Source organism: Oryctolagus cuniculus, chromosome X, assembly GCF_964237555.1.
Source record: "Oryctolagus cuniculus chromosome X, mOryCun1.1, whole genome shotgun sequence".
Classification (NCBI taxonomy): Eukaryota; Metazoa; Chordata; class Mammalia; order Lagomorpha; family Leporidae; genus Oryctolagus; species Oryctolagus cuniculus.
The window spans coordinates 33,119,783-33,133,071 of record NC_091453.1 but is presented as its reverse complement, the minus strand read 5'-3'; the positions used below and the strand labels follow the sequence as shown (position 1 = coordinate 33,133,071).

Here is a 13,289-nt window from a genome sequence, read left to right as displayed (position 1 = left end):
GGAGGAAAAACAATCTGTCCCCTTCCGCAGGAGTGGGGTAGTCGCATCTTCCAGGTTAAAGGGCACAGCATGGGCAGTCACAGTAGCCTATGGGGAAAACTACTTTCCACTGTGCCGCAGCTTGGCGGGAGGGAAAGCGAATGTTCAGCCCCAGCCTCCTTCCTCCGTCCTAACCCCAAAGTCTGGGCTCCCCCAGGGCCACCCCGCACGTTCCTCTGCAGAGCTCTGCGTTATGGGTTTCCCGATTGGCTGCTACTCCTGGAAGGCACTGCTTGATTGGTCGGTGCCATCTCCCCTCCTGCTAAAGCTCCCTAGCTTCCCACCCGCAGAGCCTGTCTGCTGGTCGATTCCACGTCAATCGACGATGAACTGCTGCAGAAGCGTGGCCAAGGCTGACGCCCTGTTGCGCGAGCACCTGCATCCACCCACTCCCGACAGCTCAGCTCCAAGTCCGCAATTAAAGGCGAGAAATAGCTCCTTGAGACTGGGGGGAGGAGGGGGAGGAGGTGAGCGGGGGGGGGGGGTGGGGGGTGGGCCGAGGAAGTGCTTGTGATGTGCCTCTGAGGTGGAGCAGGGGCAAAGAGAAGCCAGAGTCAGCATCTGCCTGGAAGAGCTTCCAAGACAAACCCCCACACACGTTCCTCTAGCATTTGCTCATTCAACACTTATTAGCACCTGCTGTATACTAGAGCTGTGTCCGGGCATCTGGGGTGGAGGAGGGCTGGTAGGAGAGGATTATCTCAAGTGAGAGAACAAATTCAGAATAGGTATTTCGCTTGCACATGTATTCGACACTTAACGCCTACTGTATACTAACAATAGTGCTAGACATCACGAGGGATAGGGAAGAAGAAGAATCAGAACGGCACGTGTCTCCACAGTGAAGAACAAGCCCAGATGCCGACACTTTCAGCATTCATTCATTTGCCACTTCCAGAATGCTGGGGCTCTGTGATGAGATGCATCACACTAATTAGCATAATAATTATGGTAATAGCTAATCCTTAGAAAGCGCTTACTGTGTGAACCCATTTAATCCACAACAACCCTGTGAGGGTCAGTATTACTACAATCTTCATTTCACAAGGGAGGCAACAGGCACAGAAAGGTAGCAAGCTGGACATTTTTGAAGCACCATAGGTGCAGAGTTCAGCACTCTGTGCTGTGGGTTAAAGGGACCCCTGTGGGTGGAAAGGTTCCAGTGGGAGATTTGTACGCCCAGAGTCTTGCCCGTGCTTTCACTTGACTCCTCTGGGTTGACTTTCCCTTATGAAAATTGGACCAGTTGGTGGGTTAAAATGAAGCTAAGTGAGTACTTGATCATCTCAGGAGGACTGAACCAAAACAAGGGGTTCTGGTTGCTACTACAGGCTGTGAGAGGTGTGTGTTTATAGGAAAGCACAGGGTCAGCTGTGGCTGTATGATAAGGTACACCTGTGTGTATGTGTGACATGCTTATGGTACATGGGCTGTACAAGAATTTAGGATGTATTGAATGTGTGCGAAGTGTATCATCACGATGTGTGAGTGCACATGCCCATGAAGGTGGCATGGATATGTATGTGAGTTATAAACATGAATACAGTACTGTGAATGTTCATTCAGAGTGTGTGTTTGAGTTTCTACTCACCAAAGCACAAGAAAGGAAATCATTCCTGGAGCCCTTCTGTATGGCCATTCCTGCTGAAGAACATGGAAGCAGTTCAGAAGAGCCTCTGGACTTGAGACATTCCTGGGAGGTCTACATTCCTCCACAAATCAATTTCTGGAAATCTGGAATTTGAGCTGCCTGGAAAAAGGGAGTGACGTTGGAATCACTAGTATTAGGAACCTAGGAACTGGGCCCCTAGGAAGAGGCATAGTCTGAAGACAATCCTAAGGAGCCTGAATCCAGGCCTAGAGGAGCCAGGATGGTCTGTAGACCTGAAGCTGCCCCTGTCCCCCAAAGAAGTCACCACAGGCCCAGCACAATTGTTTGTTTCTGTTACTAAACATTGGGCAAATGCCCAATTTGTAGGGAGTTCTCCCATTTGGGGACTGCAGGAGTTTGGAATGCCAGAAAAGATATCATTGAAAGGGGTAGGGGGAAAGAATGGCTGGCTTGGAGAAGACAGTAGAAGATGGTTTGGGAAGTGTTACACTATGAAACTGTGGGAGCCCAGGGGATCTGAGATTTGAGGACCTCCTGGAAACCATGGCTAAAGAAGGCCCCTGCGAGAGGAAGAGAAAGGGCATTCCTGGCAGAGGTTACCACACATGAAAAGGTACACAAGTTGTCCCTTTACTCCTCTCCTTAACAGTGGGCCAGGTAATCACCCCCTTTTCATAGATGAAGAAACCAAGTCTAGGAGGGAAGTTGCTTTCCCAAGGGTGTAATAGGACTCAGGCACTATGACATTATTACTGCATTGTTTAAACTGGTCAATGACTTAATACAGAATGGACAAATGAATAGTGGGTGATTTACCTGAAAGTCCTTCAGAAAAAGAGACTCGAAATCTGCCTACTTATTGCATATCTTCTATCACTTTACCTGCTCTACCATCATTGCTTACTATAGCCAAGGCCCTAACCAAGGCCCTCGCTAACCACTCTGACACCATCTCCTACCACAAGCTTCCTCCCACCTTGTTCTGGGCTCCAGTGACACCGACTGATCCCTCTTCCTGGCATATTATTCAAAGAAAAACATAGATCATAATATGAACAGGATCCTTTGGAAATTAATCTGAATTCTTGGATGCCCTCACCTGTTAAATAGAAATTATGTTATCCACCCCATAGAATTGTTGGGAGGGTTGGCTGAAACTGTAAACAGCTAAGTGTTGTGTATAGTCAGTAAAAAAAAATGATTATTTGTGGATTTGTGCTTTTATTGTAACCACGATCTTATAGTTTTGGCAGGGTGGCTTTCACATCCCGCCTCTGACAGGACTACCACATTTGCTCATGTGCAACCATTATTTGTCACCTACTGTGTGTCTAAGGATGGGCCTGCCTCTGTTATGTTAAAGTTCTTGGGTGAAGAGAGACAGCATGGGCACTGATGACAGTGTTTATCATGGGCTTTGTATCCACATCAGAGGGATGGGAGTGTATAGACCCAGTCTGTGGTGGGCAGAAGCAGATAGACATGCATCAAGGCTAGAGCCACAGAGAATGTGTGTTGCAGATACAGTTTTTCTCCGTGATCATCTATGGGTATGTATTTTGTCCAGGTGTGCATGCTCAAGTGAGTTTCCCTGGGTCTCTATCAGTGTGTTCCCTGTGTGCATGCATGTAACATGTCCATGTGTGTTACTGTTTTTGTATGTCTGTGTATATATATCTAGATAGGGGTGTATTCTCTGTACACAACCCTCTGAGTTTCCTTACTTTTGTGTGTGTTTATATGTATCTCCACATATGTGTCTCATTTCCTGTGCGCTTCCAACCCCCACCCTACAAGGGTGTAGATACAGCACCCAGGTGTCCACCTCCACTTGTCTGATTCTGTCTGACACCACAGCACCGTTCTCTCTGCCTTGCTGAGGCTGTGTGCACGTGGGAGACGCATCTCCCTATGAGGCACTGCGTGTGACCGCCAACCTTCTCAGTGAGGGGGTTATTCCTCTACTTTTATGTCTCTCAGTGCGTCTCTACCAGCCACCCCCAACCCCTAAAAGCCTTCTGCAGTGAATATCAACACTGGAAACCGAGTTATCTGCGAGGGTCCTGCGTATAGGTGCGAGTAGGTATGAGGACCAGGATGAGGTGGTCTGGTGGGACCTGTCAGACGACCAACTTCGACCCTCTGCACAAGCACCCCGCCCCCACTCCCCAAATTGCGCATCCCCTATTGGAAGCGGGGGAGGGGAAACAAGATGCGGCGTGGCGCGTGCGCACTGCCAGATTCAGCACCGCGGACAGCGCCTTCGCCCCCGCCTGCCGGCGCGCGCCACCACCGCCCCAGCACTCAAGGCGCGCTGACGTCACTGGCTGTTCCTCCGCAAACTCCCCTTCTCGGCCACCTTGGTCGCGTCCGCGCCGCCGCCGGCCAAGCTGGCCTGCACCATACGAGGCGTGAGATAGGGAGGCACGGGCGCGACCATCCGCGCTGCGGCGGCAGCGAGTCAGCGCTGCCTCAGTCTGCGGCGGGCATCAGAGGAGTCGCATCGTGCCTGAGAGCGCGGTTGTGCTCTTGAGCCCCGCGCGGCCCGCCCCCGCGGCTGCTGGCCAGATTGCCCCTAGGACCCCCTGCCCCAAGCCGCAGCCATGAACTACCTGCGGCGCCGCCTGTCGGACAGCAACTTCATGGCCAATCTGCCGAATGGGTACATGACAGACCTGCAGCGCCCGCAGCCGCCCCCGCCGCCGCCCTCTGCTGCCAGCCCCGGAGCCACGCCCGGTTCCGCGACTGCCACTGCCGAGAGGGTCTCCGCAGCCGCCCCGGCGGCCTCACCGGCAGCCCCTAGTCCTGGGTCCTCAGGAGGCGGTGGCTTCTTCTCGTCGCTGTCCAACGCGGTCAAGCAGACCACAGCGGCTGCCGCCGCCACCTTCAGCGAGCAGGTGGGCGGAGGCTCTGGGGGCGCAGGCCGCGGGGGCGCCGCCGCCAGGGTGCTGCTGGTCATCGACGAGCCGCACACCGACTGGTAAGCCACTGCCGCGGACGTCTCCCCAAGGGCCTGGGTCCCCATATCATTCCACGGTGAATGAGCAATTATTGAGCGCCACTTGTGCGTCTGGTACCTGGCCCCCTCGCCCAAATCCCTTTCCTCCCTAAATCATTACTCTGGGTTCTTCCTCTGCTCGCCACCCTTGGCCCTCCAACCTCGATGGATAGAAGGAGCAGTTATCTATTGGGCACCTGCTGTGTACCTCTTCCCCAATCCACCTCCCCCCAATCCTTTGGCTTCAATATATCCTATGAGCTTCAAGAGCCAAATGTACCCTTCCTCCCCCACACAACTCTTGCCCCCAAAGGTCTTACCCTTTAAAGGATCTTTTATCAAGTACCTGCAGTATGCCTCTTCGAAGAGCTCTTCCCCAAGGCATTGGAGTTCAATGAATTTTGCAAGCATTTTTGAAAGCCTGATACGGGTCCTGTTCTCCTCAACCCTTGCCCTCAGGCTTCTCGCTAATGGATCTTGTGAGCACGTATCCAATCTGTGCTATGTGTCCCACGTCAGGCCCCTCCTCAAAGACCTTTCCAAACCATTCAGTGAACATTGATTGAGTGCCCAGGTTTTCACCAAGAGCTTTGCCTTTAATGGATCCCGTTGAGTCTTGATTGAATGCCTTCTGGGTGTCCCCCAACTCCAGGCCCTCTCTCTGAAGGCCTTTTTCTGCAAAGGAACTAAGAAGCATCTAATATAAGCCTCAGGTGTGTCCATCCCCAAACCCCTTCTCAAACAGATCATTTTCCTCCAGTGAGTTCCATGAGCGTTTTTGAGCCTTCTCTGTGTGACTCATCATCAGACTCTCTCCTCAAAGACCTTTTCCTACAGTGGATCTAGAAAGAATGTTTGGAGTACTTCCTATATCTCCCGTTGTCAAACTGCTTCTTCAAAGAGCCTTCCTTTGGTGGATCCATCTAGCATTGATCAACTGCCTGCAATGTGAGCCCCTTCTAAAGGTTCTTTCCTCTTGATATATGACTATTCAGCGAGCACATATGGGATGCCTGCTGTATACTGCATCCTCAAGTCCTTTCCCCAATGCCTTTTCTTGCAGTGAATTCAGTCAGCCATACTGAGCACATTCTGCCTTACTCAACCTTAGGTGTCTCCACAAAAGCCTCTGCCTCCATTTAGTCCCGTGCCCAGATATCTAGCACTTTCTGTGTGCACCATTTCAATCACTATTTCTGAAGGCCTCTCGTTTTAGTCGTTCTTTGAAGTACTTACGGAATACCAGCTCTATGCCTCATTCTGTGCCTTCTCTGCAGAAACCTTTCCTTGCATAGATGGAGAAGCATGCTTACACAGATCAAATTTCTATATTCCTATTCTTCCCCCACGGAATTTGTCCTCCAAGGACTCAGTGACCATTTATCAAGTGGTTGCGTGCCCATAACTAGCCCCTCTCCTTCCCAAAAGGCCTTTTCTTCCAGTGGCTCCCATGAGCATTTAAGGAGTGCCCTGTGTGTACCCACACCTCCTCCCCAGAGTCCTTTTCTTCCAGAGTATCCAATGAGTACATAGGCAGGGCCCATTTTCCTTTACTGCCCCAGCAGAGCCCACCCCGATCATAAGACCTCTCTCCAAGGTCCTTTCATGTGATAAGTCCAGAGCCCAGTTTATAAGGGTTACTCCTTTTCCCACTGTCTTCAGTGGCCCTCGGATTCCCGCTTCCAGGCTGAAGCCCATACTCCAAATAGCCGTTAGTCTATTTAAGCCAGTAAACATTTATTGAGTACATGTGTTATGAGTCATTCTCAGCTTCCTCTGTTAAAGTCTCTGGAATTCCTGCTCTTGCCTTCTCCAGGGGTCTGCTTCAGCCTAAATGTGTTGAGTACTGGCTGTTCACTGGTTAGAGCACCCCTTTCTCAGGAGCACTTACCAAGGAGCCTTTCTCTCTATCCAGAGTCAGTTACTCATTCTACAGATACAAGTCTACTTCAGAAATCCTCATAAAGTCAAATGTAAAAGTAAGCTTATTTTGGTGGGAAAAAAACCTCTTGAAATCCATGCCTAGTTTTCCTAGAATACACATCTTCCATGAACTTTTTGAAGCCCCTTTATACTCATATTTATTGCAATACTTTCCATGTGGCAGAGTGTGGGAGGCATTTATTAAGCGGTACTATATACAAGGAAGAACACTCATTCAGTTCCCTTTCCTTCTAATCCCAACCACCAGCTGGCTTCTCTATACCTTTTCCTCCATTCAAGCACATAATCATTTAATGAGCATTTATTATATACTACTGAGAACCCCATATTCAATTTCTCTCCTCCTCCTCTTGCATTCTAATTCCCCCTTTGACAATCTCCATCTGGCCTTTCACATTACCCATTCCTGAAAGCTTAGAATGTGTAGTTTCCATTTATTCTGGCTAGGTTTCTCACCCATTTAGCAGCCATCTCCCTGGCTGCCCCTTTCCCCCAATTAATCACAAAAGCATTCGTTGATCTCTTAAGTTCTTCTATTCAAACCATGACATTCCCATCCCTGCAGCAGGCATCTTCACTCTGTACTCTGTCTATCTGCAAAGCATTTATTGAGCACCAACAGCTGCTCACCAAAGTGCTACCTTCCAGGCTAAATTTGTTCCACTGAAGTCAGCAAATGTTAATGAGAACCCTGCTGAATATTGATAACTACCCTCCTTTAGACTCCCGGTTTTCACTATGGCCCTCCTGCCAGAAATTCCTTGCTGCTTTTTCCTTTATTTATTCAAGCATTTATGAGGGTCCTTTAAAAAGTTCTTGGAAAATGGTACTGAAAGACATTTGCCAAAAATGTTGAAATCCATGCATATGCGAGATCTTCAAAAAGCTCATGGGAAATTCATGTTATGAAAAACTTTGGCATGGATTTCAAAATATTTTGCACCAAGATAAAATTATATTTAAATTCTGTTTTCCACGAATCTTTTGAAGTCCCCTTGTATTATCTACTGACAAATCTAATCTCCTTTCCATAATCACAGCTCCAGTGCTTTCCATTTTTGCTAAGCTGCCCAGCAAGCATTTATTGAGCACCTGTTGAATTCAGTGAAAGTTTCTTCCCTTCCCCTTCTGCATCCCAGAAGTTCCCCACCCCCTATCTCCTCCAGTCTTCTCTTGCAGGTATTTACCTAAGTGTCTACTATGTTTGAGAGGAGATATAGACAAAGGGAGAGAGCTGGTGTCCACCAGGCCCAGGGTGGGCAACTTGCAGACACTCAAAACCACACCTGCTTTGGAATTTCAGCCTGGAATAAAATCCCATTAGGTCTGTTGCAGAATGCACACCTAAGCAGAATCGCACCCTTTCCCCACCCAGCTTCTCCACCCTCAGTCCTTCCTGCATCTCACTTCCTCCATGGTTTAAAACTGCAAATTCTGAGTTAAGACCCATCGTCCCCTTTTAGAAGTCATTTCTTCCAGCATTTTCCAACTCATGGCTCATCTACTGGCTTGTCATGAGTGTTTCCCTTTCTTCATGCAGTAGGAGAGATGAAAATAGAAAATAACAGAGCCTGTTGTACATAGTGAGTGGAATTATTTAGTGAGACTGTTGTTCGAATGAGAGTATAGATTATAAATGACATGTACTATGTAATGCATGTGTTATATAATGGTTTTTGCTATGCAATTCCTCTGTATATGTGTGTCTTCATGGAAGGGAGTAAAATAGAATAAGAAGGTAAGACTGCACTGTACATAATAAAGGTAATTATTTACTGGAATGTTCATCCCGGTTATATATGCATACTACTATACATTCTAGATACATATGCATATACCATATAACTAAAATATGTTGTGTTATGTATTATATAAGACCATATCCTTTATTCTATTATATTTGCCTTATAACATAATGTGTCTTATATAATATCCATTACTTATGTGGCATGGGTTATTATGTAAGTATGTATGTAGCAGGTTATATAAACTATTTTTCTTATTGTGACTTCTTTTCTTAGATAGACTTCTCTGGAAGCAGACCCTTCACCCCCAGCTAGCACCTGTATTGGTCTCAGTGGCTTACTTGGTGGGTGATCCATTCCTTCATCTGCAAGCGATCCTGGAGCCTTTGGTCCCCATAGATTTCTCAGACTGTGGCAGCTGCACATGTCCATTCGCCATCAAAGCTAAGCAAGTTGTACCAACAGATGCTCAAACAGATCATTTGAGTGCCAAGCATACTCTTCCCTGCCCCCACTGTGTAACAGCAGCCCTGTCTCCTCCTACTCAGCAGGGTCATGGCCCCCCTGCCAAGACACCAACTACTCTTCACCTGGAATGAGAAACCTGAAGTGCCTACCTAGAGCTAAATAGGATTCCTGCTGTGTCCCCCGTAGCAGTGTTCTCCACCCCTACCCCCACCCCACCCCACCCCTGCCACCCCACAAGAGAACCAGGACCTCTAACCTTGCAGAGCCCTAAGGGAACAGGAGGCACAAATTCCGTAAGTGGATCACTGGGCGTGGTGGTGTCCTGGGCCACCCCTCCTGAAACCTCTGAGCCTCCAAACCTGTGTGTTCTACCTGGCAGGAACATGGCACATACAGTGCTCATTGGATTAGTATTTACTCTTGTTTTGGAGGTTGTGCCAATTCCTCCATGGTGTCACCTCCAAGTTTTGGTCTTAGCGTGACTGCAACAGTGTGCCATTGTTCTGTTAGGCCAACAACTTCCAGGTGGTGTGGTACATAAGGCCATCAGTTGATTCCATGACCACAAGCCCACTTTTGTACCTCCTTTGCTTTCCATTCCTTTACTTTGTTATAGAGTTTCTCCCTTGGTTTGATGAAATTTTATGTGGTACCCCATGTTGGTGAATCAAACATAGTGTAAGCCCTTGGTCAGTGATGCTAGATAAGGTCCTGCCATCAGAAAAGGAAAACTCATGTATGGGTTACTATAGTCAAAGGAGATCACCCTCCTTTCCAGGGGTAGTCAGCTTGCCCCAAAGTGCTTGGTTGGTCTTCTTGAGGGATGGTGACATAACAGGGACTCAACATTTGTCTCCATGGCTGGCAGATTGGATATTTAGTAGCGATGCTGTTGACTCCACATCATAGCTTCTCTGTCTGCTGCTTTTGCCACTTCATTCGTGTGCCCATCTGCTAGCGCCGGGGCGGCTGATTGGAGGCCAGCTGACATCATCTGGCTGACTCATTGCCTCTCCCTGGTTGCTTAGCGCTGCTTCCAGTGCTGGTGGATGCTGTCTGGTGGGAGTTGAGACACAATTCAAAGATCTTCCCTCCTCACATTTGGCCCACTCCCACATGTCCACCCACAGTTCTGTATCGCAGAACTCTTTGGCCTAATTTTCCAGTCTTTTTCCTTTCAGGCTCCTGAATAACCAGCCAAGCCATTCGTCACTGCCCATAAATGAATACAAGAGTAGAAAGGAGACGACTTTTAAAAGTTCATGAGGATGGAATTAAAAGATAAATTTATTTTATTGCAAAATATTTGTGAAGTCTGTGCATATGAGGGGGCTTCAAAAAGTTCACAAAAATGTGTGTCATGAAAAAAAAACTATGCATGGTCTTCTAAAAATTTTTTGCACCAAAATAAATGTATCTTTTAATTCAATTTCCCACAAATTTTGGAAGTCCCCTCATATCCTAATCTTGAGCTGATTCTCTTTCCATACAGGGTAGATGAGCAGGTGCACAGCCTGAAGCTCTGACCACTGGGAGCTCTGCTACTGTCTTTCAAGGCCACTCCAAGTACAGTTCCAGGGCAGCCACTGTCCATTTTTTTACTTCCACCCCTACACCAAGGCAAACCATATATGGACCAAGCTTAGACTACTTTCCTCTTTCATAGCTGGTTTTTAAGGAGTTCCCTTAGCTGAAGGAGAAACAGTAGCATGACAACATTGGAAGACAACTTTGGAAGACACAGACACCTGCTCCTGCAGCTTGCTGGATCCTGTGTGGGCTCAATCCTGATTTGGGGGACCATCTGACTTTATCACTTGATGGATCTAGCAGAGCCTAGCTCATAATGGACCATTCTGGATGCACAGTCACTTGGTGTCACATGACCATGACCAAGTATTCTGTCTCCATCAGGATCTAGTACTGAAGCACGATTTGTTTCTCTAAAAGCATCGTATCATTGTCTGCTGAAGATGGCATAGCCTCATTCCAAAACCCCAAGGGCTTCCCACCAGGGCTTCCCATAGGCACCACAATGCATATACCCCCACTGCTGACACCTCCAGTGTCATAACACCTGCTGGATCACGTGGGCTAAGTGGCAGAAATGTTTGCACCACAGCTTGGACTTGCTGTACGATCTTTTTCTGCCCTACCCCCAACCTTAGAGCTGGTAGGTTTACCTGTCACCTGAAACATGGGTCAGAGTAGTATTTCTGGGTGTGGAATGTGCTTCCTCCAGAACCTGGAGGAAGTCTTCCAAATTGTTGTGCCTTTCTCTTCAGGTGGAAGGTGCAAGGTGCAGTGCTTTGCCCAGTAATTTAGAGGGGCTGTCCTGGCCTGCTCTGTACCACTGGAGTCCTAACAATGTTGCTAATATGGCAGATCCTTGAATCTATGTAGGGTTTGTCTCCCACTCTTTGCACTACATGGGTCTTATCAAGGCATATGCTTAACCATCTCTTGCTTTTCTTGTACTATCAATATGATGTAATCAATATAGTAGACCAGTGTGATGTTCTGTTGGATGTCCAAATAGTCTAGGTTGCTTTAGATTGTATTCTGACACAGGGTGAAAGAAAGATAATGAAGTCCCATGGAAAGACCATCAGCAATGTTGTTATCAGTCCACATGAGGGTGAACTATTTCTAATCCTCTTTTCTCATCATAACAGAAAAGAATGTGTTTGCCAAATCAGTAGCACCTGCTCTACCTGAGGTCTTGCTGCTCTGCTCCATCAATGATAGTGTATCCAATATGGCAGCTACAGTCAAGAGTACTGCTGTATTTGGTTGCACTTGGAGTAGTCTACAGGCATTCTCCAGGATCCATCCAACCTCCTCAATAACCAAACTGGTTAATTCAATGGGCCTAAGATGGGATCCAAACCCTGCATCTTTCAAATAGTTCAGAGTGTTACAGATTCCCATCATTACCCCTGGGGTATATACAGTATTGATTTTGACCTATTGTTTTGGTCAGGACACAGAGGTGTGCTGTTTTCAGAAGCTTCCAGGTGGACCTCCTACTGCAATAGTTCTTGCTTCACAGGCTCTAAGGGACCCACATAGGGGTTCTGACAACTACGAAGTATGCCATATGAACTTGTGAACAAGGAAAGTGGCCACGGAGTGAGTATCTGGACCAGGACTTAGCACTACTGTGGTTCTCAGCATGGCTGGTGCCACCGTCATCAACATACTCCATATTGGTTTAACACATTGGGTATGGGCTCTGAGAACCCCCATAGAGTATAGTCAACTGGTAGACTTTCCACAATTGGCCATGGAAGTTCTGGCATTTCTATTTCACTGAGTGTGGGCCACAGATTTCTCTAAGCTTACAAGAGTCATCTACCCAGCAGTGTTAGGAGCCATCTCCCAAAGTCCTTGCTAGGGTTTGAAGCTCTATCCTGGGCGAGTACTCCAACTTCACAGGCTCCCTCCTTGATCGGTTGTTCTCAGGACCCGGTCCCATGCATACATTATCAGCTCCTGCCAATATGTGTTAGCCAGATTCTTCAGCTTTTTCTGTGTCTCATTCCTCTCCTACCTCCGCAATCTGGGAAGCTCTCCAGTCAGATTGCGCTAGGAAGTGACCCTGGTTTATTGGTCTGCTCTCTGGAAGGAAAGGCGGAGGTGGATTCCGAGGGAGGCAGTCAGTCTTGGAAAGCACTTGCTTTATTCAATGCCTCTTCCCTTCAAGCAGACGAAGGAAGGTCTATATTCTAACTAGGGCATGTAGGCTACATCTGTAGGCCCAGTCGGTTCAGGTGGGTCTGTAAGGTCAAGGTATTTTACCACATCTGCCTAGATATCTCCATCACGAGCCTCAGTGTCCCACTCCTATCCTATTAGGATCCTGAGCATGGCATAGGAGATGTGTGCTGAGCCTGAGAATCCAACTTTCTCTGAAGCTCTGCCACCGTCACAGTTAAATCCTGGCCTCGCCCTCCGTTCTATCTGCCTGCTGGCTGCAGATTAGGGCTTCCTTACATGCAGGCAGGGAGGTCCTCTGGCTTTCACATTTTGCCAGGATTTGGTGATATTTTCACCCTGAGCATATCATATCTTTTCAGTCTAATCAATAGCATTTAGCAAATAATCCCCCCAATCTGGTTACCATGTCCCTTGTACCTCTCCAGTGCCAGGGACATTTCACCAGCAGGTTCATTCCCTTCCTCAGAAAAAGTCCCTGCTGCTGCAAAGCCCCAGGGACCTGTGCTGTGATTCTCCCCTGCGGGGAATACACTCCACACAGCATCTTTTCCTACTACTGATATCCAGATCATATGGCCCAAGTGACAGCCTGCCTGTCCCCCCACAGCCAGGACATACTGCAGAGTGCCCTGTGTGGGCCACAACACAGCAGAGCCTTTGAGCAGAGCCTCCCATGCCTGATGGAGCCTGGCGGCCGTCTGGTTACTAGGTGACCCCGCTCCACAATTGTATCAGAGTCTTTGTCCTTTGATTTCTCTGGCCC

At 48.0% G+C, this 13,289-nt stretch overlaps 1 protein-coding gene across 2 annotated transcripts in view; it reads left to right on the top strand.

Moving 5' to 3' along the window:
• Positions 1-4,112: 4,112 nt before the first annotated feature.
• The window catches only part of SYN1 (synapsin I), a 57,932-nt gene continuing 48,755 nt past the window's right edge, over positions 4,113-13,289 (top strand). For both annotated transcript variants that reach the window (XM_070066988.1, XM_070066987.1), the window contains exon 1: positions 4,113-4,631. In XM_070066988.1, the coding sequence (XP_069923089.1) occupies positions 4,255-4,631 (377 nt within the window). In that variant the 5' untranslated portion in view covers positions 4,113-4,254. The remainder of the gene's footprint in view (positions 4,632-13,289) is intronic.